We start from the raw sequence: 25,489 nt of genomic DNA, 5'->3' as shown, positions 1-25,489 counted from the left end.
TGACTCCATTCCTGTGCACTTAGGAAATTACTACTTATGTTGTCAGTGACCCATATCATGCATATTTTCTGTCTTTGACAAACTTTTTCTGCATTGAGTTACTCTTTTACTTCCTTCATTATGTCTCCAACAAAAAAAAATTAAAGACCCATTCCTTCCTGGATACTCAAGGCATGGCAAGTTTAATGGGATCTTCTTAAGTGTCTCTTATTTACATTTCTGCAAGTTGCCCACTTTGAACTACCAGGCTCTAGAAAATACATGTTGACAGTTGAAACCATTGTACTCTCAGGATTCATCACAAATGCTGAGAGCTGTTTTCTCTCAACATACATGCTCCTAAAAATTGTCACTTGTTGGAACTCAATTCTTTTGTATCTCACTGAGCAATGTGGCACATTCAAGGGGACAACCATTCAACTTCTCATCAGGCCATCCAGATTTAGCTTTTCATAGTTTCTCTAACTGTGAAGGCTCTCGTGAAGTTTTGTATTAACCCTGATTCTGTACAGTCACATTGATTTGATGGTGTCTTTGAAATTAAACACTAATGTCAAAAGCATCAGCATTAACTGTAGTATACTACACTATTGGCCATTAAAATTGCTACACCGTGAAGATGATGTGCTACAGACGCAAAATTGAACCGACAGGAAGAAGATGCTGTGATATGCAAATGATTAGCATTTCAGAGCATTCTCACAAGGTTGGCGCTGGTGGCGGCATCTACAACGTGCTAACATGAGGAATGGCATGAGGAAAGATTCCAACCGATTTCTCATACACAAACAGGAGTTGACCAGCGTTGCTTGGTGGAATGTTGTTGTGATGCCACGTGTAAGGAGGAGAAATGTCTACCATCACGTTTCCGACTGATAAAGGTCGGATTGTAGCCTATCGCGATTGCGGTTTATCATATCGCGACATTGCTGCTCTCGTTGGTCGAGATCCAATGACTGTTAGCAGAATATGAAATTGGGGGGTTCAGGAGGGTAATACAGAACCCCATGCTGGATCCCAACGGCCTCGTATCACTAGCAGTAGAGATGACAGGCATCTTATCCATTTGGCTGTAATGGATTGTGCAGCAACGTCTCGATCCCTGAGTCAACAGATGGGGACGTTTGCAAGACAACAACCATCTGCACGAACAGTTCGATGACGTTTGCAGCAGCAGCAGACAGGAGCGCCTGCGATGGTGTACTCAACGACGAACCTGGGTGCACAAATGGCAAAAGGTCATTTTTTCGGATGAATCCAGGTTCTGTTTACAGCATCATGATGGTCGCATCCATGTTTGGCGACATCGCGGTGAACGCACATTGTAAGCGTGTATTCGTCATCGCCATACTGGCGTATCACCTGGTGTGATGGTATGGGGTGCCATTGATTACATGTCTCAGTCACCTCTTGTTCGCATTGATGGCACTTTGAACAGTGGACGTTACACTTCAGATGTGTTACAACCCGTGGTTCTACCCTTCATTCGAACCCTGCAAAACCCTACATTTCAGCAGGATAAAGCACGACTGCATGTTGCAGGTCCTGTACAGACCTTTCTGGATACAGAAAATGTTCGACTGCTGCCCTGGCAAGTACATTCTCCAGATCTCCCACCAATTGAAAACGTCTGGTCAATGATGGCCGAGCAACTGGCTTGTCACAATACGCCAGTCACTACTCTTGATGAACTGTGGTATCGTGTTGAAGCTACAGGGGCAGCTGTACCTGTACACTCCACCAAAGCTCTGTTTGACTCAATTCCCAGGCGTATCAAGGCTGTTATTACAGCCAGAGGTAGTTGTTCTGGGTATTGATTTCTCAGGCTCTGTGCACCCAAATTGCGTGAAAATGTAATGACATGTAAGTTCTAGTATAATATATTTGTCCAATGAATACCCCTTTATCATCTGTATTTCTTCTTGGTGTAGCAATTTTAATGGCCAGTATCTACATCTACATCCATACTCCGCAAGCCACCTGACGGTGTGTGGTGGAGGGTACCTTGAGTACCTCTACCGGTTCTCCCTTCTATTCCAGACTCGTATTGTTCATGGAAAGAAGGATTGTCGGTATGCTTCTGTGTGAGCTCTAATGTCTCTGATTTTATCCTCATGGTCTCTTCACGAGATATACGTAGGAGGGAGCAATATACTGCTTGACTCTTCAGTGAAGGTATGCTCTCGAAACTTTAACAAAAGCCCGTACCGAGCTACTGAGTATCTCTCCTGCAGTCTTCCACTGGAGTTTATCTGTCATCTCCGTAACGCTTTCGCGTTTTGTAGATTAGTAAGAAGAAAACTTCTGATATAAAGTCATATCTGTATACTCCTAATATTTGTGGGGAAGACACCTGTATTCAGAACAAGTGGTACAAAGGAACAATATTTATGATAAATAGCTGCTAATGATTGCTGATACTCATAAGGAACACATTCAATTTTATTTTCTTTGATGTTGACAATAAGTTTTAGATATTAATCTCTTACATTAAGGTATAAAAGATATTAATGATGAAGTAGTCTAAGTGTCAACTACAAACTAAATTCGTTGTGTTATGTATTGTACTTTAATTTTAGGTGTTACCAAGATGATTGTTGCTTTCTGGGACTATGATAACAAATTGTAGAATTAACCAGATACATACTGGCATCATCATTATGTCTGTACCTTTCAACTGCATGTGCTTTCCAGGAACAAAAAAAAAAAGCTTTATAATACATCTTTTAATGTGTTTACATTTTTAGTGGTTTGCAGACCCAACTAATTTTAAAAAGTAATGGTTAGAAGTTTGATAATTAAGGGTACATTGATTTGCATGCCTTGTCACTATGTTACAGGTGGCTATTTTCATACTGTGGTGCTATGGTGCCAAGTTTGCCCTTTCCTGTGTGGCAGTCCTGCTTGTCTATGTGACAGTGCTCAAGTCAGAATGTGATGTTGTGACGGCTTTGTCTGGTGAAAGCAATATGACTTGCACAGTTGTGTATCCTGTATTACAAGAAGAATGGGGTGGTTGGGATCAGCGCAGTCATGGCTTGCTCTTTGCCCAGCATGCTGCACTCTCTGCTGCTGTCCTCTTCTTTGGTATGATACTTCTGCCACAGCTTCATTGCATGATGCACTTAGAGACTGCTTCTCCTCATGACATCAGGATTGCCATTTGTTATGACTAATTAACTAATTATCATTTAAAAATGCATTTGATTTAAACTGTTTTATTGCCTGTAAAATTAAAATGTTCATTTACTGGTATTTAATTATAAATGTATTTTACCTAACTTAGTGACAAAATCCTAAAAAATAATCTTACCTCATTTACTTTTTTGAGGAATGATTTCATTTAGATGTGCAATACTGAGACAATAGTGTTTCTCCTTCTTCCATTTTTTCCTCTTCTCAGTGGCCGTTGGCTGCTTCCTTACTTTGGCTTTCAGACATTAATTGTTATAGGGTTTTTGTGTGTTTTAACTGTTATTGGGGTAGTTTCTCAATAGTGAAAGTAGTAAGTGTGTGTTGTTAGTTTAAAACACATAATATTAGTCTGGTTAATGTTTTTATCAATCAGTTTTCTTGAGAAAACACCTAGTCTTTTGGAAATATCTGTAGATCAAAATAAAAGACAAAAAACTCTTACATATAGAAGTACAGAGTAAATAAATATGTTACATTTGTCAAAACCTGTAGCTATCAGTGGTATATTTATGTGGAGTTTGCACCATTAAAAAAAAAAAAAACAATTGTTGGTGGCTATTACATTACTAGATCACAGGATGTTCATTTTTCAGGGAATGGGGAAAATCTAGGGGAAAAGGGAGAATACAAGACCTGCCTTGTAAGTTTTTTCAAAAACAATGTTTTGGAAAATTTGATTTATTGTCTCTCAAAGTATTCACCTTTAAAATACATAAGCTTTTACTTGCAGTTTCAACCAATTTAGAAATTTTTTTTTATACTTTTATGTTGTTACTTGTGAAACATGGGTTTGGAGGGTTTTGATAGCCTTTTGAGGTGGGATTTGTTGTACTTAATTGAAAAGAGAAGATGGCATTAGGTGATAAATCTGATGAATGTGAGCAATGAGGCGTTAATTCAATTTTTTTTTAAATAATTGACTGTTTGATGTGCTGTGTGACAGTTGGCACTGCCATTATGAAGATCGGTGTGATGCTTTTGGTTTTTTTCCTCCTGATTTTATTGATGCCTTGTAACAAACAAATTGTTTTTACCATTCAACATTAACTTTTCTTTGATCCTCTAAAGCAGGCCATGCCCTTGCTCAGGTGCCATAGTACTCAGCCTGGCTGCACACTTCCACCTCCACCATGCCACTGTCTGACTGGCAGTGGGGGGAAGAGGGAGAAACTGTGAATGTGCCCTGTTAAGATAGTAATGCAGGCACACTGCATACAACTTAGTTTCATATTTCTCAACAACATAGATGACAAGGGAAACTCATTTTCACTATTATTTGGCGTACTGAAAATGAAACATAAATTTTTATCTGGTATAAACTGTTGGCATACTGACATGTAGACAATTCCACAGATTTTCGTACTCAGTTTGCAGCATAATAGTGACTTATTTAGTTTCTCACTCACACACACACACGTTGATTGAAATGTGGTAGCACTTTTGCAACCTCATTATGGAGACATGGAAAGTCTACCTGAGGAAAACAATGTGAATGTCCTGACTAGTTGTAATGTAATAGAATTTGTCTCTAAAACGAGAATTATATTGCAGTCCAATTAGTTACATCTGCACATGCACAGGAATGCTTTCAAGTGAAATGGCAAATGGTCTCAGAAACAGATGTAATATTGGCTTTGCCCTCCAAATGTTTAGAAAAATATCCCTGTAAGTCTTCCAAGGTCACAATGACTTCTTGTTTCTCACCTTGCAATGTCTTACTGTGGGTAGTATGCAGTCAAGTGCTTCTAATTTCCGTTCCTGCACTTCTTTTACCTGTATAAATTTAACCCAAATGGTTTATAAATTGAAAAATCATCCCAGACATGCCCCTTGACTTAACCAACATACTTTGCACTAATATATAAAGTCTCCATATTCTTTGTTCAGTTCCAGTGAAAACTATTGCAACTGTCAGTGGAGTAATGCATGCGGCTTCAGAAATTTTACTGTTTGTGCCATCGATTTCATTAAGTACATCATACCTGCAAATTTAAAACAAAGTGCTTCTTGATGAAAGAAGAATGAATCCCATCTATCTTTCATTGTAATTTTTTGATCTTTCATTGTTAACTAAATCCTTAAATTTTTTCTGCGTGGTATTACAATGTTTCATAGCAAATTTGCAGTACCCCTCAATTATATGACTGTGTGATAGGTATTGAGAATTCTCATCCTTCTCTACTGTCATTTTTATTCATTTTTGAAGGCTTGTGAGAATAGATCACTAGACTGCCTCTTTTTGTGCTAACAGCCAGTGAACATATGAACATCCTGCGTAACACAAACAAATAGCGACGGGTAAAAAGCACTGCCACCACCATTCTGCCAAACTGAAGAGAGTTGTGCCAACCAAAAAGTGCCACACTGCAATATTAAATGAAATGTTGCCTTGTAGCAGGTACTTCCGAGAAGGACCGAGCAAAGCAAACTCACATGTGGTTTGGCATGCCTTGGCTGGCTCTGGTCTAAAGCAATGGTTGTGGCACAAGCAGTGTAATCGTAGAAACTATATATCATTGTATTGGACATGCTTAAAAAAAATGATCACTTTTGGAACACTCAAAAAGTTGATTCCTGCTTAGTCCAGTTTGTAAGAATATATCAAAGTTTCATCTCCTGTTATGAAGTTATATACAGATTTTGCAATTCATTGGTCCAATTTTTTAGTTTCTCCTTCACCAATCGACAAATGCCTGTTTATGAACTTTGGTCAAATTGTGTGGAATCGATGGGAAACGTATCTTGTTCACAGCTAGATGTTAGTGCCAAATGTAATATACTGCTGCCTTCAATGTGCCTTTATCTCACAGTAAATAACGTGCTGATCCTCTTGAGTCATGTTGCACAAACAATCAGTATTTTTTTGACCCAAAATATGATTTTGGTAGACATTCATGAAATTCAAGTCTGCTGGTAAAGTCGTGACAACCGTTTTTTGGGATCAGAAAGGGGTATTGTTGGTCAACTTTTTGCCCACTGGGACCACAATTAACAGTCACAGGATACTGTGAGACTCTGAAAAACCTCAAACGGTCAATTCAGAACCGGAGAAGAGGAATGTTGACCAAGGGCGTACACATTCTCCATGTCAACGCTCACCCATACCTCGCTCTGCAAACCATTGCTCTCCTGCAACAGTTTCAGTGGAACATTATCAGCCACTGACCCACCCTATAGTTCTGACTTGACACCCACTATCACCTGTTCCCTAGGTTAAAATAACATTTGGCTGGAAACCACAATTCAACTCTGACGATAAGGTGAAAGAAGAGGTTCATAACTTTCTGAACAGCATCGTGGCAAGTTGGTGTGACATGTGCATACAAAAACTGCCATAGTGTCTACAAAAATACGACAGAAATGCTCATTATGCCGAAAATAACTAAATGTTCAAGCTGTAAACCATTGCAGAAATAAACAGGTCTATGTACTTATAAAAAAAATAGGAGACCTTACTTTTGGGATTACCCTCATAGATTCAAACTACGGGGACTATCCATTGTATCATTTCCTATTGAAAACTGATTCCTTCTCTTTTGCTAACAGTATTTCATATAATAATCAGTCCCCAATCTTATAAATTGTTCCAACTTCATTTTTAATAACGATTTTTCTGGGTAGCTGCTACCAGACTTCCAAAAGTAAAAGTTGATAGAAGCTCTAGTTTTCAGAACCAGGAACTTTTTCATTGAGATAAAGATGGGAAAAGGTTAGAAGAAACTGAAATATTAAGCTATTGTCCAGAAGCTATTCAATACTTCAAGTGAAAGGGCACCTAAAAGAACAGGTTGAGTGGGAAGGGGGGGACAGCACACAGCATGTGTGAGATAAAATATGCCATACTATACTTTAACTAATTAATGGAAAATCTCATATAAAGATGTGAAACAATTACTAACAAAGAGATAGAGGGGCTGGCCAGTACTTACCTCAGCTCAGTACAGCCGATAGAAACACAAAAAACAACCGAAAATTTAAGTTCCTAGCTTTCGGAATAAATGTTCCTTCATCAGGGAGGAGAGAGGGGAAAGAAAGGGAAGAAGGGAAAGTGGATTTAGTTACTCACAACCCAGGTTATGAAGCAACAGGGAAAGGAAAACAGGGAAGGTAGCAAGGATGGAGGCATGGTTGTCAGAGCTCTGACAACCATGCCTCCATCCTTGCTACCTTCCCTGTTTTCCTTTCCCTGTTGTCAGAGCTCTGACAACCATGCCTCCATCCTTGCTACCTTCCCTGTTTTCCTTTCCCTGTTGCTTCATAACCTGGGTTGTGAGTAACTAAATCCACTTTCCCTTCTTCCCTTTCTTTCCCCTCTCTCCTCCCTGATGAAGGAACATTTATTCCGAAAGCTAGGAACTTAAATTTTCGGTTGTTTTTTGTGTTTCTATCGGCTGTACTGAGCTGAGGTAAGTACTGGCCAGCCCCTCTATCTCTTTGTCCATACTATACTTTATCTAACTTAAGTTTCTAGATGATATTCTTCCAAACTCAAACAGTTTATTGCCTCCAGCTATCTGTTGGTATTTCCTGGATGAAGGAACCTTTGGCTTCAAAATCCCATGTGTTCTGACAGCTTTAGTTCATGTGTGTCAACCTAGTGCAACTACTTAAGTAGAAAAATGTTCTGTGTTTATTTTTACCGAGAACCTTGTGGAGAGACTGTTCTTTACACCAGTTGCTGCAAGTCTACAAATGTAGATGGAATTGTGGAAGTCAATTTAGAGACTGTGATCAGTCTAATCATCATTACACCTTACACAAATGTAATTAATTTAGTAGTCATGCATGTGCATCGCCAACTTTCTTCATTCTTCCCTAAAATTTTTATACCTCAGTCTTTATTTTTTGAGTTTATGTTGATTCTACCTATTAACTTGACCATCTTTCCTCTGACACTGTGATAATTATTTTTCTATTCTTGGTGAAGTATAGCCTGTGGTAAACATTTGTGAGAAGTTCAAATTGTTTTCTGGACCACAACTCATAATGTCTTTCAGGAACAATGCACTTTCAATTGAGTTATTCAAGCATGCCTCACATTCAAACCATCTCAAAGAGTCTCAGTCTGTCATTAGTTCCTTCACATGGTTAATAAACTCAGTACAGACTCCCTTGCAGTATGGTGGACTATTGCTTCTGGTAGAGGGGGAGGGAGGGGGCATTGGTATTATTGAGATTACGTTTTCTACTATTTACAGGAATGTACTTAGTCTTAATTTACTTAAGACAATTTATGGATTTTGCACAACAGATGTCAAAATTTAAGGTACCAGTAGCTATAAACAATCATAACTCACTCTGTTCAGAGCCTTGTAATACAGCATACCAGAGTTTCAGCCCAGCAAGGCTCTGTAGCTGATTTTGTGCTATACTGTATAAATATAATGTACAAAAAAAATTGCAATAAGCTGACACATTTTCTTTACCTCTAAATAGTCTTTCCATGAACTTTAAGACATGAGGGAACAATATCTTTATGATCATTATTGACTGAACCCTTACAAATCAACACCCTTTCCTAAAGTTCGCTCAGAGAACCGGTCTTTACAGAGTTGTTCCACCTGATATGCAGGATACGAGACATGCATGAAGTACCCCCAGGCTTCAAGAATAATATAATGATCCCTATGCTAAAGAAGTAAGACATTGACAAGTATGTATACTGTTGAACCATCAGTTTAGTAAGTCATGGTTTCAAAATCTGAAGAAGAATGGGACAGCTGGTAGAAACAGAAATGGGGAAGATAAATGTGAGTTCTTAAAAGGTATGAGAACATGTGAGACAATTCTGACCTTATAAGTTATTTTGGAAGATACGTTGAAAAACAAAGATAAAACCACATTTATACCACTCTCTGAAGTTGTTGCAAATTTACAGTTGGAGGTGGAAATAGAGAAGTCAACATTATACTCTATGAATCCTCTAATTGCCATTCCAAATTTCCTAGTTTTGGTAACTGTGTACCCTATACTTGGCACAAGTGCATCCTCACCCTTATCAATTCTTCCCAGCTGTTTTTATGAGTCAGGAATAAAATACAGATAGTGGAAGATTATATGCAACCTCTACAGACTACAGTAATAAGTTGGAGGACATGAAACTGAGGCTGTAGCTGAGAAAAGAGTAAGACAGAATCTCACATATTCAGACAATACATAAGGCAAATAGTAAAGGGAAGTAAGAAGACATTTTGAAAACTAAGAAAACTCATACTGGAAGAAATAAAAGTTGTTTGCTGATGAAACCATAATTCTGTCGGATACAGCAAAGGACTTGGAAGTTCTGTTAAACAAAATAGCCAATGTCTTCAAAAGGGTTATAAAATGAATGTAATTAAACTAAAACAAATTAATAATCAATAATACTGGGAGAATTAGATTAGGAAATGGGACACACAGAGCAGTAGATGATTGATTTATGCTGTTTAAATTACAAAGTAAGGAAAATATAAAGTGCAGATTGGCAATGATTAAAAAAAAATTGTTCTGATGAAGACAAGTATGTTAAAATCAAACATAAATTTACATTTGGGAAAACCTTTCACTGAAATATTTGCATGGATAACAGCCTCGGATGGAAGCAAAACATGGATGTTAACAGTATATACAAGAATAAAATAGAAGCTGTATCAGGTAAACAGTGAAGACATATTGAACCACATCGGGGAGGGAGGGGGGGGGGGTGGAGAACTAAGCAACACAACTTGACTGAAATAAAGGATAGGTTGAAGGCTAATCATGATGTATCAAAGAATATTAACAAGGTAATGTTTGATTTGTAAAACATAAAAATTGTAGAGGGATCCAAGGCTTGAATACAGCAAGCAGATTAAGGTGGACATAGGTTGCAGTAGTTGTGCAGTGATGATGAGTGTTGCGCAAGAGAGACTGATGTGGAGAGTTGCGTGAAACCAGACTAAAACAACAACAATGGATTTATTCATCAGTTTCCTTTTCCAGTAAACCAACTTGAAACTTCTATGAAAAATTAAACCAGGAGAATAAAACTTTTACAGATTACTAACAGTGTAAAATATGATTTGTTTTATTTTCAGAACTTCACTAGATTATGTCCTGAGAAAGTTCTAATGAATGAAATATCTATGTACGGCAGGAATAACTGACAAATAGTTCCTGCAACTGACAGAGAAATTGCAATGAAATTTCACAACTTTGTTGATGGTGTTTCATTGTGCCCTTCTTCTCTGGTTACTCAGAAACATACCAAGTCTACATCTAATACCAGAAAGAATTGCTGTCTGCCATAAGGTTGCACTTCATCCTGTTGGAGTGTTATATCAAGATAGCATTGAAGAGAGACCAATACCTTTACTAGTAGAGTATCCTCAATGTGTAATATATCAGACAAGAATGTAGACAGAATGTGTTGAGAGCACAAAGTGTTACATTAGCTGTTGGTTTACTGTAGTCCTATGCTAGGAATGCCTGAGTTCTCGTTCACCACCAGATGTTCACTCAACCATAATGGCTTCTATGTTTTGAAGTGCAGTTCATTGGAAAAACGATCAATGATTTGTGCATCCAGTGCAACAGGAAGTGTTTTGGACCAGTATTCTTCCAGTTCTTGATGACAAGCACATATGCATCTCTAGAGCTTATTGTATTGAATACTCTTGTAATGATACTCTGACATGTAACTGTATTTCACTGCTGTTCCAACATTGTGGATGTCACTGACTGACCCATGATGGTTGCTTCACTAAATCACTTTAGGCAGATGATGGAATGGTCCCTTCAAAAAGGTTACAGCCCCTTTTTTGCCTAGCTGTTTGTACAGTATGAAAACAAGACTCCCTGTAGAGTACGCAATGGTTTTTTGTTCAAATTTTCTTAGCCAAATGAAGAGTGTAAAATGGCCAAATTAGGTACCAAACTGCCAGCTGCTGTAGCTATGTAAATAAACTGTCAGGAAGTTCATCTTAATGTATAGCTATTTTGTGCGTAACAAGTTCTGTTAGTGTGATGTTGTTATTGTTTTGTGGTCTTCAGTTCAGAGACTGGTTTGATGCAGCTCTCCATGCTACCCTATCCTGTGCAAGCTTCTTCATCTCCCAGTACCTACTGCAACCAACATCCTTCTGAATATGCTTAGTGTATTCATCTCTTGGTCTCCCTCTACAATTTTTACCCTCCACGCTGCCCTCCAATACTAAATTGGTGATCCCTTGATGTCTCAGAACATATCCTACCAACCGATCCCTTCTTCTAGTCAAGGTGTGCGACAGATTTCTCTTCTCTCTAATTATATTCAATACCTCCTCCTTAGTTATGTGATCTACCTATCCAATCTTCAGCATTCTTCTATAGCATCACATTTTGAAAGCTTCTGTTCTCTTCTTGTCCAAACTATTTATCCTCCACGTTTCACTTCCATACATGGCTACACTCCATACAAATCCTTTCAGAAACGACTTCCTGACACTTAAATCTGTACTCGATGTTAACAATTTTCTCTTCTTCAGAAATTCTTTCCTTGCCATTGTAGCAAAACTCATTTACTACTTTAAGCGTCTCATATCCTAATCTAATACCCTCAGCATCACCTGATTTAATTCGACTAAATTCCATTATCCTCGTTTTACTTTTGTTGATGTCCATCTTATATCCTCCTTTCAAGACACTGTCCATTACGTTCAGTGCTCTTGCAGGTCCTTTGCTATCTCTGACAGAATTACAATGTCATCAGCAAACCTCAAAGTTTTTATTTCTTCTCCATGGATTTTAATTCATACTCCGAATTTTTCTTTTGTTTCCTTTACTGCTTGCTCAATATACAGATTGAATAATACCGGGGATAGGCTACAAGACTGTCCCACTCCCTTCCCAACCACTGATTCCCTTTCATACCCCTCGATTCTTATAACTACTATGTGGTTTCTGTACAAATTGTAAATAGCATTTCGCTCCTCGTATTTTACCCCTGCCACCTACAGAATTTGAAAGAGAGTATTTCAGTCAATATTTTCAAAAGCTTTCTCTAAGTCTACATATGCTAGAAATGTAGGTTTGCCTTTCCTTAATCTATTTTCTAAGATAAGTTGTAGGGTCAGTATTGCCTCACGTGTTTCATCATTTCTACAGAATCCAAACTGGTCTTCCCCGAGGTTGGCTTCTTCCAGTTTTTCCATTCGTCTGTAAAGAATTCGTGTTCGTGGCTTATTAAACTGATAATTCAGTAATTTTCACATCTGTCAACACCTTCTTTCTTTGGGATTGGAATTATTATATTCTTCTTGAAGTCTGAGGGTATTTCGCCTGTCACATACATGTTGCTCACCAGATGGTAGAGTTTTGTCAGGGCTGGCTCTCCCAAGACTATCAGTAGTTCTAATGGAATGTTGTGTATTCCCGGGGCCTTGTTTCGGCTTAGGTCTTTCAGTGCTCTGTCAAACTCTTCACGCAGTATCATATTTCCCATTTCAACTTTATCTTCATCTACATCCTCGTCCATTTCCATAATATTGCCCTCAAGTACACCACCCTTGTACAGACCCTCTATATATTTCTTCCACGTTTCTGCTTTCTCTTCTTTGCTTAGAACTGGGTTGTCATCTGAGCTCTTGATATTCATACAATTGGTTCTCTTTTCTAGAAAAATCTCTTTAATTTTCATGTAGGCAGTATCTTTCTTGCCCCTAGTGAGATATGCCTCTACATCCTTGTATTTGTCTTCTAGCCATCCCTGCTTATCCATTTTGCACCTCCTGTCGATCTCATTTTTGAGACGTCTGTATTCCTTTCTGCCTGCTTCATTTACAGCTATTTTACATTTTCTCCTTTCATCAATTAAATTCAATATATCTTCTGTTACCCAAGGATTTCTAATAGCTCTTGTGTTTTTACCTACTTGATCCTCTGCTGCCTTCACTATTTTATCCCTCAAAGCTACCCATTCTTCTTCTTTCCCCCATTATTCTGAATCGTTCCCTAATGCTCTCCCTGAAACTCTCTACAACCTCTGGTTCTGTCAGTTTGTCCAGATCCCATCTCCTTAAATTCCCACCTTTTTGCAGTTTCTTCAGTTTTAGTCTACAGTTTGTAACCAATAGATTGTGGTCCGAGTCCACATCTGCTCCTGGAAATGTCTTACAATTAAAACCTGGTTCCTAAATCTCTGTCTTACCAATATATATTCTATCCGAAACCTCTGATTATCTCCAAGCCTCTTCCATGTATACTACCTTCTTTAGTGATTCTTGAACCAAGTATTAGCTATGATTAATTATGCTCTGTGCAGAATTCTACCAGACGGCTTTCTCTTTCATTTTTACCCCCCATTCCATATTGTTAGTGTGATATTTAACTGTTAAAAATGCTTCCTTTAAATAAAGTACTAAATCTAGGACATTTCAAGAACAGAAGGTGCTAGGAAGGCAAACAAGGTGTCAAAAAGTTTAGCTTTTCAAGATGTTGTTTTTTGCCCATAAAGGTACATTGGTGTGATATTTAACTGTCAGAATAATTTTGTTTGAATCAGGCACTAAATTCAGGACATTTCAAAAACATAAGACACTAGAAAACCAAATGAGATATCTGGAAGATTTTATTTTATGTTTGAAACAAATAAGACAACTCATAATAAACAGAAATGCAGTAGAGAAAGCAATATCAGCACCTTGAGCCACACATTATCAGAGATTAGAATATTTTGTATCTATCATAGATATTCTACTGTTACATCTGGCACTAGAATATCCAGTACTTGTACGTAGAATAGATAAACATTGTTTAGGAACTAAAAGTCTACATTCAGAAGTTTTTGCATGTATAAAACATCAAGACCATGTGAAAACAGGGCATTGGTCTTTGGTACAAAACAAAATAGAAACATTTATAGCGTGAGGCTCCAGGTGAGCAGTTCACAAACTATAAATCTATATGAGGTCTATTCAAAAAATCCCCAAACTTCATCCACAAAATTTTTCTACACTTACCTTTCACTATTGAAATACTCTCCTCCACAATTCATACATCACTCCCAATGCCATTTACACTTCAGACGCAGTCTTGTTATGCGTCTTGCTGGATCATGTGAAGGACTATCTGGTAATTTTCTTTTACCTTGTCTATCGTTGCAAATCGTCATCCTTTCAACCACAGTTTCAACTTTGGAAATAAAAAAAATTCTGTAGGGGCCAGGTTTGGAGAGTAACGAGGATGCGGCAGTTCATTGATTTCGTTTTCTGCGGAAGTCATGCACCAATAAGAAAGAATGTGCAGGTGTGTTATCGTGATGCGAGAGCCATGGATTGTCTTACCACATTTGAGGCCATTTCCTTCTCACATTTTCTCGCAGTTGACATGTCCCAATAGTACCATTGACTAACATTTTGCCCCTGTGGCACAGTGTCATGATGAACTAACCTTCAAAGTCAAAGAAAACTATAAGTGTGGCTTTCATACTTTTGGAGGACATTTGCTGACCCATTGTGAAGATTGAACTTTGGTCTCAACATCACAACCATAGACACACTTCTCATCACCAGCTATGATTCTCTTAAGGAACATCTCATTCTCATTTTTGCAATGTAAAAGCTCTTCACTGATTGTGAAGCAAAGGTCTTTCTGGTCTTGTTTAATCCATGGAAAGAATTTAGCAGCAACACAGTGCATTCCAAGATGCTGTGTCATGCTGTGTCAGGATTTCATGATCCAACAGAAATGTTGCGTTCTTCTGTGATCTCTCGGACAGTCAGTCTTCTATTGGCATGCACAATTTCGCTGATGTTCCTAACACAAGCATGTATTTAGATGTCAAAGAGCATCCTGAATGAGGGTCCTCTTTAACTTCTGTATGGCCTTTCTAAACCATATGAATCATTCATAACACTAAGAACGGGTTCAGCACTCATCACCGTAGGCTTCCTGCATTGTTTGGTGTGTTTGTGTAAACTCTGGCATCTCAAAATTTGCAAACCGTGCAACACAACATTCTGCTCAGTACAGCACTGAACAATAACTAACAGACATACAGCATTTAAACTTCCATCAGTTACACATTAAACACAGGCATGTGCAGGAATACCAACCGCATTTTGCTCCAGCACATCATTGGTGCAAAATTACAAATGTTCTGGTATTTTTTGAACAGACCTCGTACATACACATGTTGTATTGAGTAGCTCACATTTGGCATATCAGTTTTGTTGTAACAGTTTACCAATTAAACAATGGACTATACAGGATAGAATAATGACATTATGAAAAGGATAGATTGCCACTCACCAATATAGCAGAGATGTTGAATCGCAGATGTGCACAACAAAAGAATGTCAAACAAGTAAGCTTTCCCAAACACACACACACACACACACACACACACACACACACACACACAGCTACTGTCTCTGGCTTCTTAGCCTCAGCAGACAGAGACAGTGGTCATATGTGTGTGTGTGTGTGTGTGTGTGTGTGTGTGTGTGTTTAATTTGGATGAAAGATTTTTTTTTGCTGAAAACTTACTTGTGTGACAGTCTTTTTGTTGTACCTGTCTGTAAATCAGCATCTCCGCCATAAGGTGAGCAGCAATCTACCCGTTTCACAATACAGTCAAACCCCGACATGACAAATTTTGTGGGATCACTAAAATTAAATTTTTGTACCAGGGTTATTATTATGATGAGGTTTCGTAATCATGACTCAGAGCAAGGAGCCATGTGCCCGTGGCTGAGAAGTACATTACTGTAGCTCTCTTATAATGAAAAATAACATTAAAAGACAAATAATAAAACACATTTTGTTCACTTCATTTATTAATACTGTACCTATAGAATATCTTATTTTTGTGTACAGAAAAATTCACTCATTTTCAGTTGTTTCCTTTTTCTTAAAGATTCTCTTCTGAATATTGTCTTTATCTCCTTTACTGCAATCAGCTGCTGCACTGAAACACTGGGGATTGTAGATGCTAGTTGCTGAATGGTTTCCAACTGACCTATTAGCTGCATCAGAGGAGGGGAATTCGCACTTGCCACATCACTGTCATTATCAGACTCAACAATTAACTCCTCGATGATAGATTCATCAGTACATGCTTCAAATTGTCAATATTTTCCTCCTGTTACGAGTATATAATGACAAAGAAGAAGGAAAAACATATGCTGATTTACCAAAATCCTTATTAGCTAATTCAGAAATATGGTACGTTCGAAAAGCAATAATGTCTCTGTCAACAAAACTTTCAAGTCCTGGAACATTTGGTACTCCTGTACCACCACGAACAATGGCTACAGTTAACCATCCGTTACCATGACCAAATGAATCATTTATATCTAAACTAAAATTAAGTCTGCAACTGACGAAAACAGCAGGACCATCCAGCAGAGCTTGTGGAGCGACAGACTTAACTGGAATACGACTCTTCTTGTCTCCAGCTGTTGTAGCAAATTCGATGTTCTCGATGGTCTTGTAGACTGTTTGACAAGTATTCAAATACTGAAGCATCTGAGATTTTACAGTAACTGCTGAATAAATCTGCATATCACTTCGAATATCATCCTGCATTATTTCATCCACCACAACATTCTCAGCAACATCTTCACGTTAGGAAATTCTTACATTTTTCCACAATGTCACAATCACATTCGGCTGTACACTGTTCCAGGAACTAACAGTTATGTCACAAGCCTGCTTCACATTGAAACTGTAGGGATTGCTCATCTTTCTTTCAATGTTTGTGATCACGTGTTAAACAAAATGTGAGTGGTATTTTGTTGTAAAGTTCTTAATTATCCCCATATCTAGTGGCTGAAGAATCAAAGTACAGTTCGGGGGGAAGTAGCATAGTTAACGTTCTTCAATGCTGGCATGTTGTTACACACACTACGATTACCCACCAGCAATGCAGTTTTCGTGTTCTTCATTGAAATTTCTTTATCAAGCAAAAGCAGCCACTCAGTAAAAAGAGGATACGTCATCCGTGCTTTTCAGTTTGCCTTGTAAATGAGTGCAATAAAAGAAATCACATTTACAATACTATTGTAGCAAAACATTACAGCTGAAGCTTTACTGTACTGAATTAACTTATAAATTAAAGGAAGGTAAAAAAAAATGTGTGCACCATCTTACCTGGTAAACTTCTTACATTTTTGAAGCACCGTGGGTTTGCTGATTGTCCAATCACCTGTGGTGTCAATTTGTGTGTCCCTGACACATTGCTGCAGAGAAGAACAGTTAGGCATACCTTAGACTTCTTTCCTCCTTTACACTTTGCTTCTCTAAAGGCCATCATCTTCTCTGGCATCAGTTGACAAAACAATCCTATCTCATCTGCGTTGTACAAGTTTTCAGGACTTTATTTTTTCTATATTTTACACATGGTGTTTTTCTTCCAAAATTCTGCATCGGTTAAAGGTGCTGACTTTTCTTCTCCCGAAGTCACTTTAAAAATGATCCCATGCTTGTCCTTAGATCTTTGCAACCATCCGTTACTTGCCTTAAAATTAGAACCACCAAGCAACTTAGCGAAATCTAGGGCTTTCTGATATATCAACAGACCATTAATTGGTACATCCTGCGGACACATCTCATTAAACCACCCCAGCTTAGCACTGTCCATGTCATCAACAGCAACCATCTTCATCCTTTTTCTTGAAGGGTTACATTTGTCACCTACAAAACTTTCTTCAATTTCCTTTAGTTTTTTAAGAAATGTTGCTGTTGATTGTGCAAGTCCATACTTCCATGCCACATCTCCTTGTTTCATTCCATTATCAATGTCTTTGAAAACCTCTGTATTTGTCTCCAATTTTATTTGTTTCTGAGTTCCAGCCATTGTCCAAAACTTGGCGAAGTCCAAAGCATTTACATCAACTAAAAATATTCACAGATTTCAAAAATCACAGAGATGAGCTGTGTATGAGCCCAACAAAAGACTTCTGTCTGCTAGTGAAGCTCAACAATGAACAAGTTAAACACTCGTTCAAACGAAGGAGCTCTTTGACGTTTTCTGCTCAGCACAGCTAGCCCGCAGCTGTATGCTATTCTCTTTACCGCTAGAATAAATACAGTTATGTAGTACATAGTGAAGCTTCTGGAAATAAAGTACTGAAAGTATAACAACTAAACAATATCTACCACTACAGTGAGCTGCTTCGAAGTAGGAAATAGTAAATTCCTCAAAATTTGGTCTTTGTAATAACAGGGTGTTGCCAAATTTGCTTCATCATTGTAATGAGGAGTAATTAACATAGTACTTATGGGAAATCAGCTGGGGCCATATAAAATTGTTGCTGTACCTGGGTTTATCATTGTATTGGTAATCGTTATATGGGGGTTTGACTGTATTTTCAGTTCACCAGTTAATATAGACAGACATGCAGTAGAAAAAAGAAAGAGTGTTGGATAGTTTTGGAGTGCAATTATTATCCTCACAGGCTGTGGTAGATCAGTGTTTGGAAAAGAACATTCATAACACTATATTATTCATTGTCATGTGGTAAAGAATGATTCAGAGAGACATCTCCACCTACAAGCATGCTCTGTACCAAATAGGCCTTCCTCATTGGTTTAACATAGTGTTGTGAAAAAATACCTCTATGTTAATGACTTACCATTAAATATCGGCTCCATTAAATATTAGCTCTTCATAGGTTCTGTTCGCAGATGATACTTTTTAATTCAGAAAAATTTCCCAAATCTGTGTTCGATACCTTCATTTTTGTAGAAACTTGGTTTCAGCTAAATGGGTTTGCTCTAAACATAGCTAAGGCTCACATGATGCAATTCAAAACCAAACAGTTGAAATATGAGCAGATTTAGATTGTTCACAATAACCAAAATATAGAAAAAGATGACTCAGTCAAATTCTTGGTTTGAAGTCTGGATAAAAATTTGATCTGGCGAGCAAATGTTAAGTACCTAGCAAACAAACTGAGCAGCTTTGCATTTGCAGTGTGCAAATATTATCAAGTGAAACTGACATGAACACATGAAAAGTAGCATATACAAGCTACTTTGAATCAGTTGTTAGGTATGGCATTGTTTAATGGGCAACTCAACAAACATAGTGCTTATGTGCACTGTAAATCATAAAGAACTATGTCATACATTATTTATAAAACTTAAAATATCAACCTTGCCATCCCTGTTATCTTTTTTTTGCACCAACAGGAATTATTTGTTCATTCACGAGATACTAGAAACAAAGAAAATTTTATGTTTCCCACCCACGTGCCTCAAACTGTATGCCCAGGGACCTCAGTACACGGGATTGAAAATTAATAATAAATTAAAGGGGAACAATTTAACGCAGGAGAATTTAGGTCAACTTGAAGGAAAGCTACATGAGACAGTGACATTGAAATGTTATTACTCAGTGGATGAATTAATGCAGGACAAACTGGAAATTCGAGCTGTACACATTGTGTCACATATCCCAAGAAGTATTGTTACAGCACTATTATTTATTAGTGTAAAAATCATTGTAACAGTATTATAAAATTTTCACATGTCTCTTGTACACGAACCAAATGGATTGCAAATTATGTCACGAAAAGAATAAACCACAATTCCACCGAACGTAGTGACAGAAAATAGCCGGCACAGGATATGGTGGCTGATGCGCAGTGACCAGTTTTCGTCCAAAACGCTGGGTGAGTTCATTTGTTTGTTCGTAATGGGACGGTGGCAAATTTTTTCCACCTTTTGGCCGATCAGCTATGATAGAATTGAGGCGCATGCCCTGCAATCTTTCTCAAATGATTTTACAGAAATTGTTGTTATTATGGTCTTCAGTCCAAAGACTGGTTTGATGCAGCTCTCCATGCTACCCTATCCTGTGCAAGGTTCTTCATCTCTGAGTAACTACGGCAACCTACATCCTTCTGAATCTGCTTAGTCTGCTTAGTGTATTCATCCCTTGGTCTCCCTCTACGATTTTTACCTTCCACACTGCCCTCCAATACAAAATTGGTGATTGCTCGATGCCTTAGAATGTATCCTACCAACCAAACCCTTCTTCTAGTCAAGTTGTGCCACAGATTTCTCTTCTCCCCAGTTCTATTCAGTACCTCCTCATTAGTTACATGATCTACCCATCTAATCTTCAGCATTCTTCTGTAGCACCACATTTATCATCCATGTTTCACATCCATACATGGCTACACTCCATAGAAATACTTTCAGAAATGACTTCCTGACACTTAAATCTATACTCGATGTTAACAAATTTCTCTTTTTCAGAAACACTTTCCTTGCCTTTGCCAGTCTACATTTTATATCCTCTCTACTTAGGCCATCATCAGTTAGTTTGCTCCCCAAATAGTGAAACTCTTCTACTACTTTAAGTGCCTCATTTCCCAATCTAATTCCCTCAGCATCACCTGATTTAATGTGACTACATTGCATTATTCTTGTTTTGCTTTTGTTGTTGTTCATCTTATATCTGCCTTTCAAGACACTGTACATTCTTTTCAACTGCTCTTCCAGGTACTTCGCTGTCTAATTACAATGCCATTGGAAAACCTCAAAGTTTTTATTCTTTTCCCTGGATTTTAATACCTACTCCAAAATTTTCTTTTGTTTCCTTCACTGCTTGCTCAATATATACTTATTGAATAACTTTGGGTATAGGCTACAACCGTATCTCACTCCCTTCTCAGCCACTGCTTCCCTTTCATGCTCCTCAACTCTTATAATTGCCAACTGGTTTCTTTATAAATTGTAAATAGCCTTTCGCTGTGTTTGACCCCTGCCACCCTCAGAATTTGAAAGAGAGTATTTCAGACAACATTGTCAAAAGCTTTCTCTAAGTCTACAAATGCTAGAAATGGAGGTTTGCCTGTCCTTAACCTATCATCTAAGATAAGTCGCAGGTTCGGTACTGCCTCATGTGTTCCAACAGTTCGACAGGATCCAAACTGATCTTTTCCAAGGTTGGCTTCTGCCAGTTTTTCCATTCGTCTGTATAGAATTTGTGTTAATATTTTGCAGCCGTGACTTATTAAACTGATAGTTCAGTAATTTTCGCACCTGTCAGCACTTGCTTTCTTTGGGATTGGAATTATTATATTTTTCTTGAAATTTGAGGGTATTTCGCCTGTCTCATACTTGCTCACCAGATGGTAGTTTTGTCAGTGCTGCCTCTCCCAAGACTATCAATAGTTCTAATGGAATGTTGTCTGCTCATGGGGCCTGGTTTCGATTTAGATCTTTCAGTGCTCTGTCAAATTCTTCACCCAATATCATACTTCCCATTTCATCTTCATCTACATCCTCTTCTATTTCAATAATATTGCCCTCAAGTGCATTGCCTTTGTATAGACCCTCTATATACTCTTTCCACCTTTCTGCTTTCTATCTTTGCTCAGAACAGATTTTTCCACATCAGCTCTTGATATTCATACAGGTAGTTCTCCAAAGGTCTCTATAATTTTTCTGTAGGCTGTATCTATCTTACCCTTAGTGATATATGTGTCTACATCCTTACATTTGTCCTCTAGCCATTCCTTCTTAGCCATTTTGCACTTCCTGTTGATGTCATTTTTGAGACATTTGTATTCGTATTTGTCTGCTTCATTTACTGCATTTTTATATTTTCTCCTTTCATCACTTAAATTCAATATCTCTAAGTATTTCTGCTAGCCCTTGTCTTTTTACTTGCTTGATCCTACACTGTCTTCACTACTTCATCTCTCTAAGGTACCCATTCTTCTTCTACTGTATTTCTTTCCTCCTTTCTTGTCAATCATTCCCTAACGTTCTCTCTGAATTTCTCTACAACCTCTGGTTCTTTCAATTTATCCACATCGACAGAAATTATTCGGTGAAAAAGTTTCAGTTTTGCTTCACTTACAGCTTTATATGTCAGGTTCGTGGTGATATTCCCATCATTTCATTAATGGTCATAGTTATTGTGGTATTTATGTGGAAGTAAGACATAGCGTGAAATTCAGAAAAGTGTGCAATGAAAAATAGAGGTCTGTACGATTTTGAGTTTGGTGTATAATGCATAATATGTTGTTGCAGGTGAAATTTAGCTAACATATTGAATTTTTTTTTGGACTTGGGCAGACTTATCTATCTGCCACCAACCTCAAGAAAACTGATCTGATGTAGCACATGCATTCGCAGTTGCACAACACCAGTTATAAAGCTAGTGTGAAATATCTGCAACATTCCTCATATTTCATAAATGGTTTCAGATATCAAAATGAGATTTTGGCAAATGATAGCTTCCAAAGAGGAGATTGTTTTACCATATGATTATTATGGAACACTTCATTATCTGTCACATGGTTCCTGTACCTACAGAATTTTTTGATGAAAGAATGTAATTTTTAAGTGCCATCAATAGCTGGTGAAACAAGAAACGCTAAGGCTTTTGGAAGAACGTAAGTGAAGAAGTTACACATATTTTTTTTTTTTTTTTTTTGTACCAAGGATGTGCTTTTTCATAAACTATTGACTACTGACCTTACTTTACCTCAGTTCCTCACATAGTAAACTTAATAAACCACTGTTTCAGAATTGTCTCACAATTGTATCTGTGCAACAGGTTAGTGATGTGAGAATGTGTAAATGCTGCTGTGATTCGGCAAAAAAAAAAAAAAAAAAAAAAAAAAAAAAGTAAATTAACATGGCAACCAGAGAAATGAGTAGGCTTTTCTCAAAATTTGCCACTCATGACACTTGTCTGAAAGTTACAAATGGTTAACAAGCCAGGCAAAAATAAATCGCTACATTTTGTACTAAATACTAACAAAAGCAGAGGTGACGGTACATCTTTTTGTACGGTCACCATCACGATGCAAGTGTGGGTGTGGAAGCGCCCCTCCCACTTCCTTAATATTTACAAAAAATGTGAGTGTAAGCTTCAGTTTAGAATGACACTTCCCCTCCAACACTTGGCATTTCCCCTACAACACTGTACATAACCTGCACCACTAATGCTCTCCCCACATGTGCCCTGCCGTCTGTGCATCTACTGGCCACCCATTCTACGTGGAATATATCTGTGTATACCATACCACCAGACAGAAGAATCTGAGTCATCTTACACCTACATAGCCTTGTTTCTGTTAGGTACCTCTCTCTCGACCTAAGAGCCGATTGCACTTAATTTCTTATGATTTATGGAAGTACTTCACCATGCTGGTACAAATCCCCATAGCATAGCAGTATTACAGGTGATAAAAAAAAATGGCTTTATTGCTACAAAGTTGCAACTAAGTCAGGAAATAAGTGAAAGTGCAATTGTCACACTACAAAAATTATCATAATTGTTTTCTTACCTATGAAACAATGTTGAAACATATAGTGCTTGAATCTTTAAAAATATATTGGGAAGTGGCACATAAAACAGTTACTATTTCTGTGTAAGGAAGTACTGAAAAACAGTCCACGTATATTGAAACCCTGAAAGTTTATTTTTTCACTGTGCCAAAGTTTCAAACTGATCAAAAGTTATTACTACAGTTTAGCTGCAATGTGATCCATAGTAAGTGCTCTCCCTATAGCTGTAACATTTGTCCACATGACTTTTCTATGTTTTACCAAGTTAAGCTTCTGCTGAACAGATTTTAGATATATGTTTTCCTTTAGTGGAGATTTTTAGCATTTTAACCACCGTTACCTTCGTGTATGTTGTAACTTGGACACACAACACAACCAGTAATGTTAGTACAACTTTATTAGACTGTGGCACGTATGCCAATTACCATAACATACGTGAACACAATGAGATAAGGCAAATGTATGCAAGCAGTAATAACACAATAACTGAGTGTGCATGCAGTGTGGCAGGGTTTAAATAGGCATTTGTCTGTAGCAGGCTCTGTAACAAGTTAACAGTGTTGCTCTTTTACGGCGCTCTCTTGTGGATGACAACACACTGCTAACGTGCACGGCTTTCAAGTATGCGCACATTTCTTCATTCTTCTTTCCTTGGGGAACAGCTTGGATTCAAGAGATGGCCATGGTGTCTCCCTCCGTGAGGCTCTGACTGAGATGACATGCAGACACAGGAGAGCACGGTTGGAAGTACTTGGGCCATGGGCAGCATCGCAGTCTGCCTTCTCACATCAACTCAAATGGTAGAACAGATGAAATTGACGCAAGTTTTAACTTGAGGGCCTGGTGGTGGTGGTTGCCCCGCAGTAGGCAGCTGAGGTGGAGGAGATGGCTCTGGTGTGGATGGCGGCTGAATTGCTGCAGCTAGCAGTATTTGAGAAGTTGTACCAGGTTCATCCACCAGTGATGGTGCCCCCTAGTATGTCGTGGCAGGGACCCTGACACATCAGGTGATCCGTCAAGCAATGCCGACTGTTGTGGTATTATCTGTGTACTGGCCGGGTTGTCCAGTTATCCATGCTCAGGAACAACTGGTCATAATGATGTGCACAGAGGCACTTCTCCATATGGATGTCACAGAGAGACTTTTCCATATGGATGTCACAGAGAGATGGTCACAGCATCGGGATATGACACCAGGAATTCGTCTTGGGCGAAAATTGGTTTGCCGAGATGGCCAGAAATGGCATGACAGTTGCATGGGTTGGCGTCTCTGGCCGGGCCACAGGAGATGCAGGACTGCCTTAGGTTGACGCCCACGGAGCAGTTTGGCAGGGCTGTTGTTGCCGAACGGTGTGAACTGCTAGAAAGACAGAAACTGATCCAAGGCGACATTGGACAGGGACTGAGTCACATACTTTTTCATTTGCATTTTGAATGTTCTTGCTAACCTTTAAGCCTCACCATTGGACTGTGGGTGGAAGGGCAGGGTGAATATGTGCTGAATCCCGTTAGCGTTGCAGTGGGATGCAAGTGCCTGTGACACAAACTGAGTGGCATTACCGGAGACCAGTGTCACCCGTCCTTTGATGAAAAACTTTTTGATGGTGACCATGGTGGCAGAGGTCAAAGTTGACGGGCGACAAACAACATATAGAAACTGAGAGAATGCATCAATTACTATTAGCCAGTATGCATTAAGAAACTGGCTTGTGACATCAATATGGAGATAGCCCCAGTCATGCGAAGGTTGCAGCCACAGAGTCAACACTACTCGCGAAGCAGCTTGCTGTGATGCGCATTGAGAACATGCCATAATGAAATGAATGATGTTGCAGTCCAAACCAGGATCGAAAACATGACAGTGGGCTAATGCCTTCATGTTTGACACTCCCAGTGATTAGTTAGCAGCAATTGCAAGATCTCTGAATGGAGAACCAAGGGAACCTCTATGTGAGGAGCTGAATAGTCAATATCAGGAAGCAGAACACCATCAGTGACAGAGAAATGGTGCTGAAACACACAGTAGTCACGGAGGGGTTGG

General features: G+C 38.4%; 1 protein-coding gene across 8 annotated transcripts in view; it reads left to right on the top strand.

The window, feature by feature from the left end:
* LOC126334718 (transmembrane protein 94) overlaps nucleotides 1-25,489 on the top strand; it is a 461,078-nt gene that overhangs the window by 416,668 nt on the left and 18,921 nt on the right. For 6 of the 8 annotated variants that reach the window (XM_049997238.1, XM_049997237.1, XM_049997233.1 and 3 more), the window contains one exon: nucleotides 2,841-3,087. The exons of 1 other annotated variant lie outside the window; for it this stretch is intronic. In XM_049997238.1, the coding sequence (XP_049853195.1) occupies nucleotides 2,841-3,087 (247 nt within the window). Of the gene's footprint in view, nucleotides 1-2,840; nucleotides 3,088-25,489 lie in introns of those variants that run through there. One more of the 8 variants, XM_049997240.1, reaches the window with a different exon arrangement.

Source organism: Schistocerca gregaria, chromosome 2 (assembly GCF_023897955.1).
Source record: "Schistocerca gregaria isolate iqSchGreg1 chromosome 2, iqSchGreg1.2, whole genome shotgun sequence".
Classification (NCBI taxonomy): domain Eukaryota; kingdom Metazoa; phylum Arthropoda; class Insecta; order Orthoptera; family Acrididae; genus Schistocerca; species Schistocerca gregaria.
This window is presented reverse-complemented; position numbering and strand designations above follow the sequence as displayed.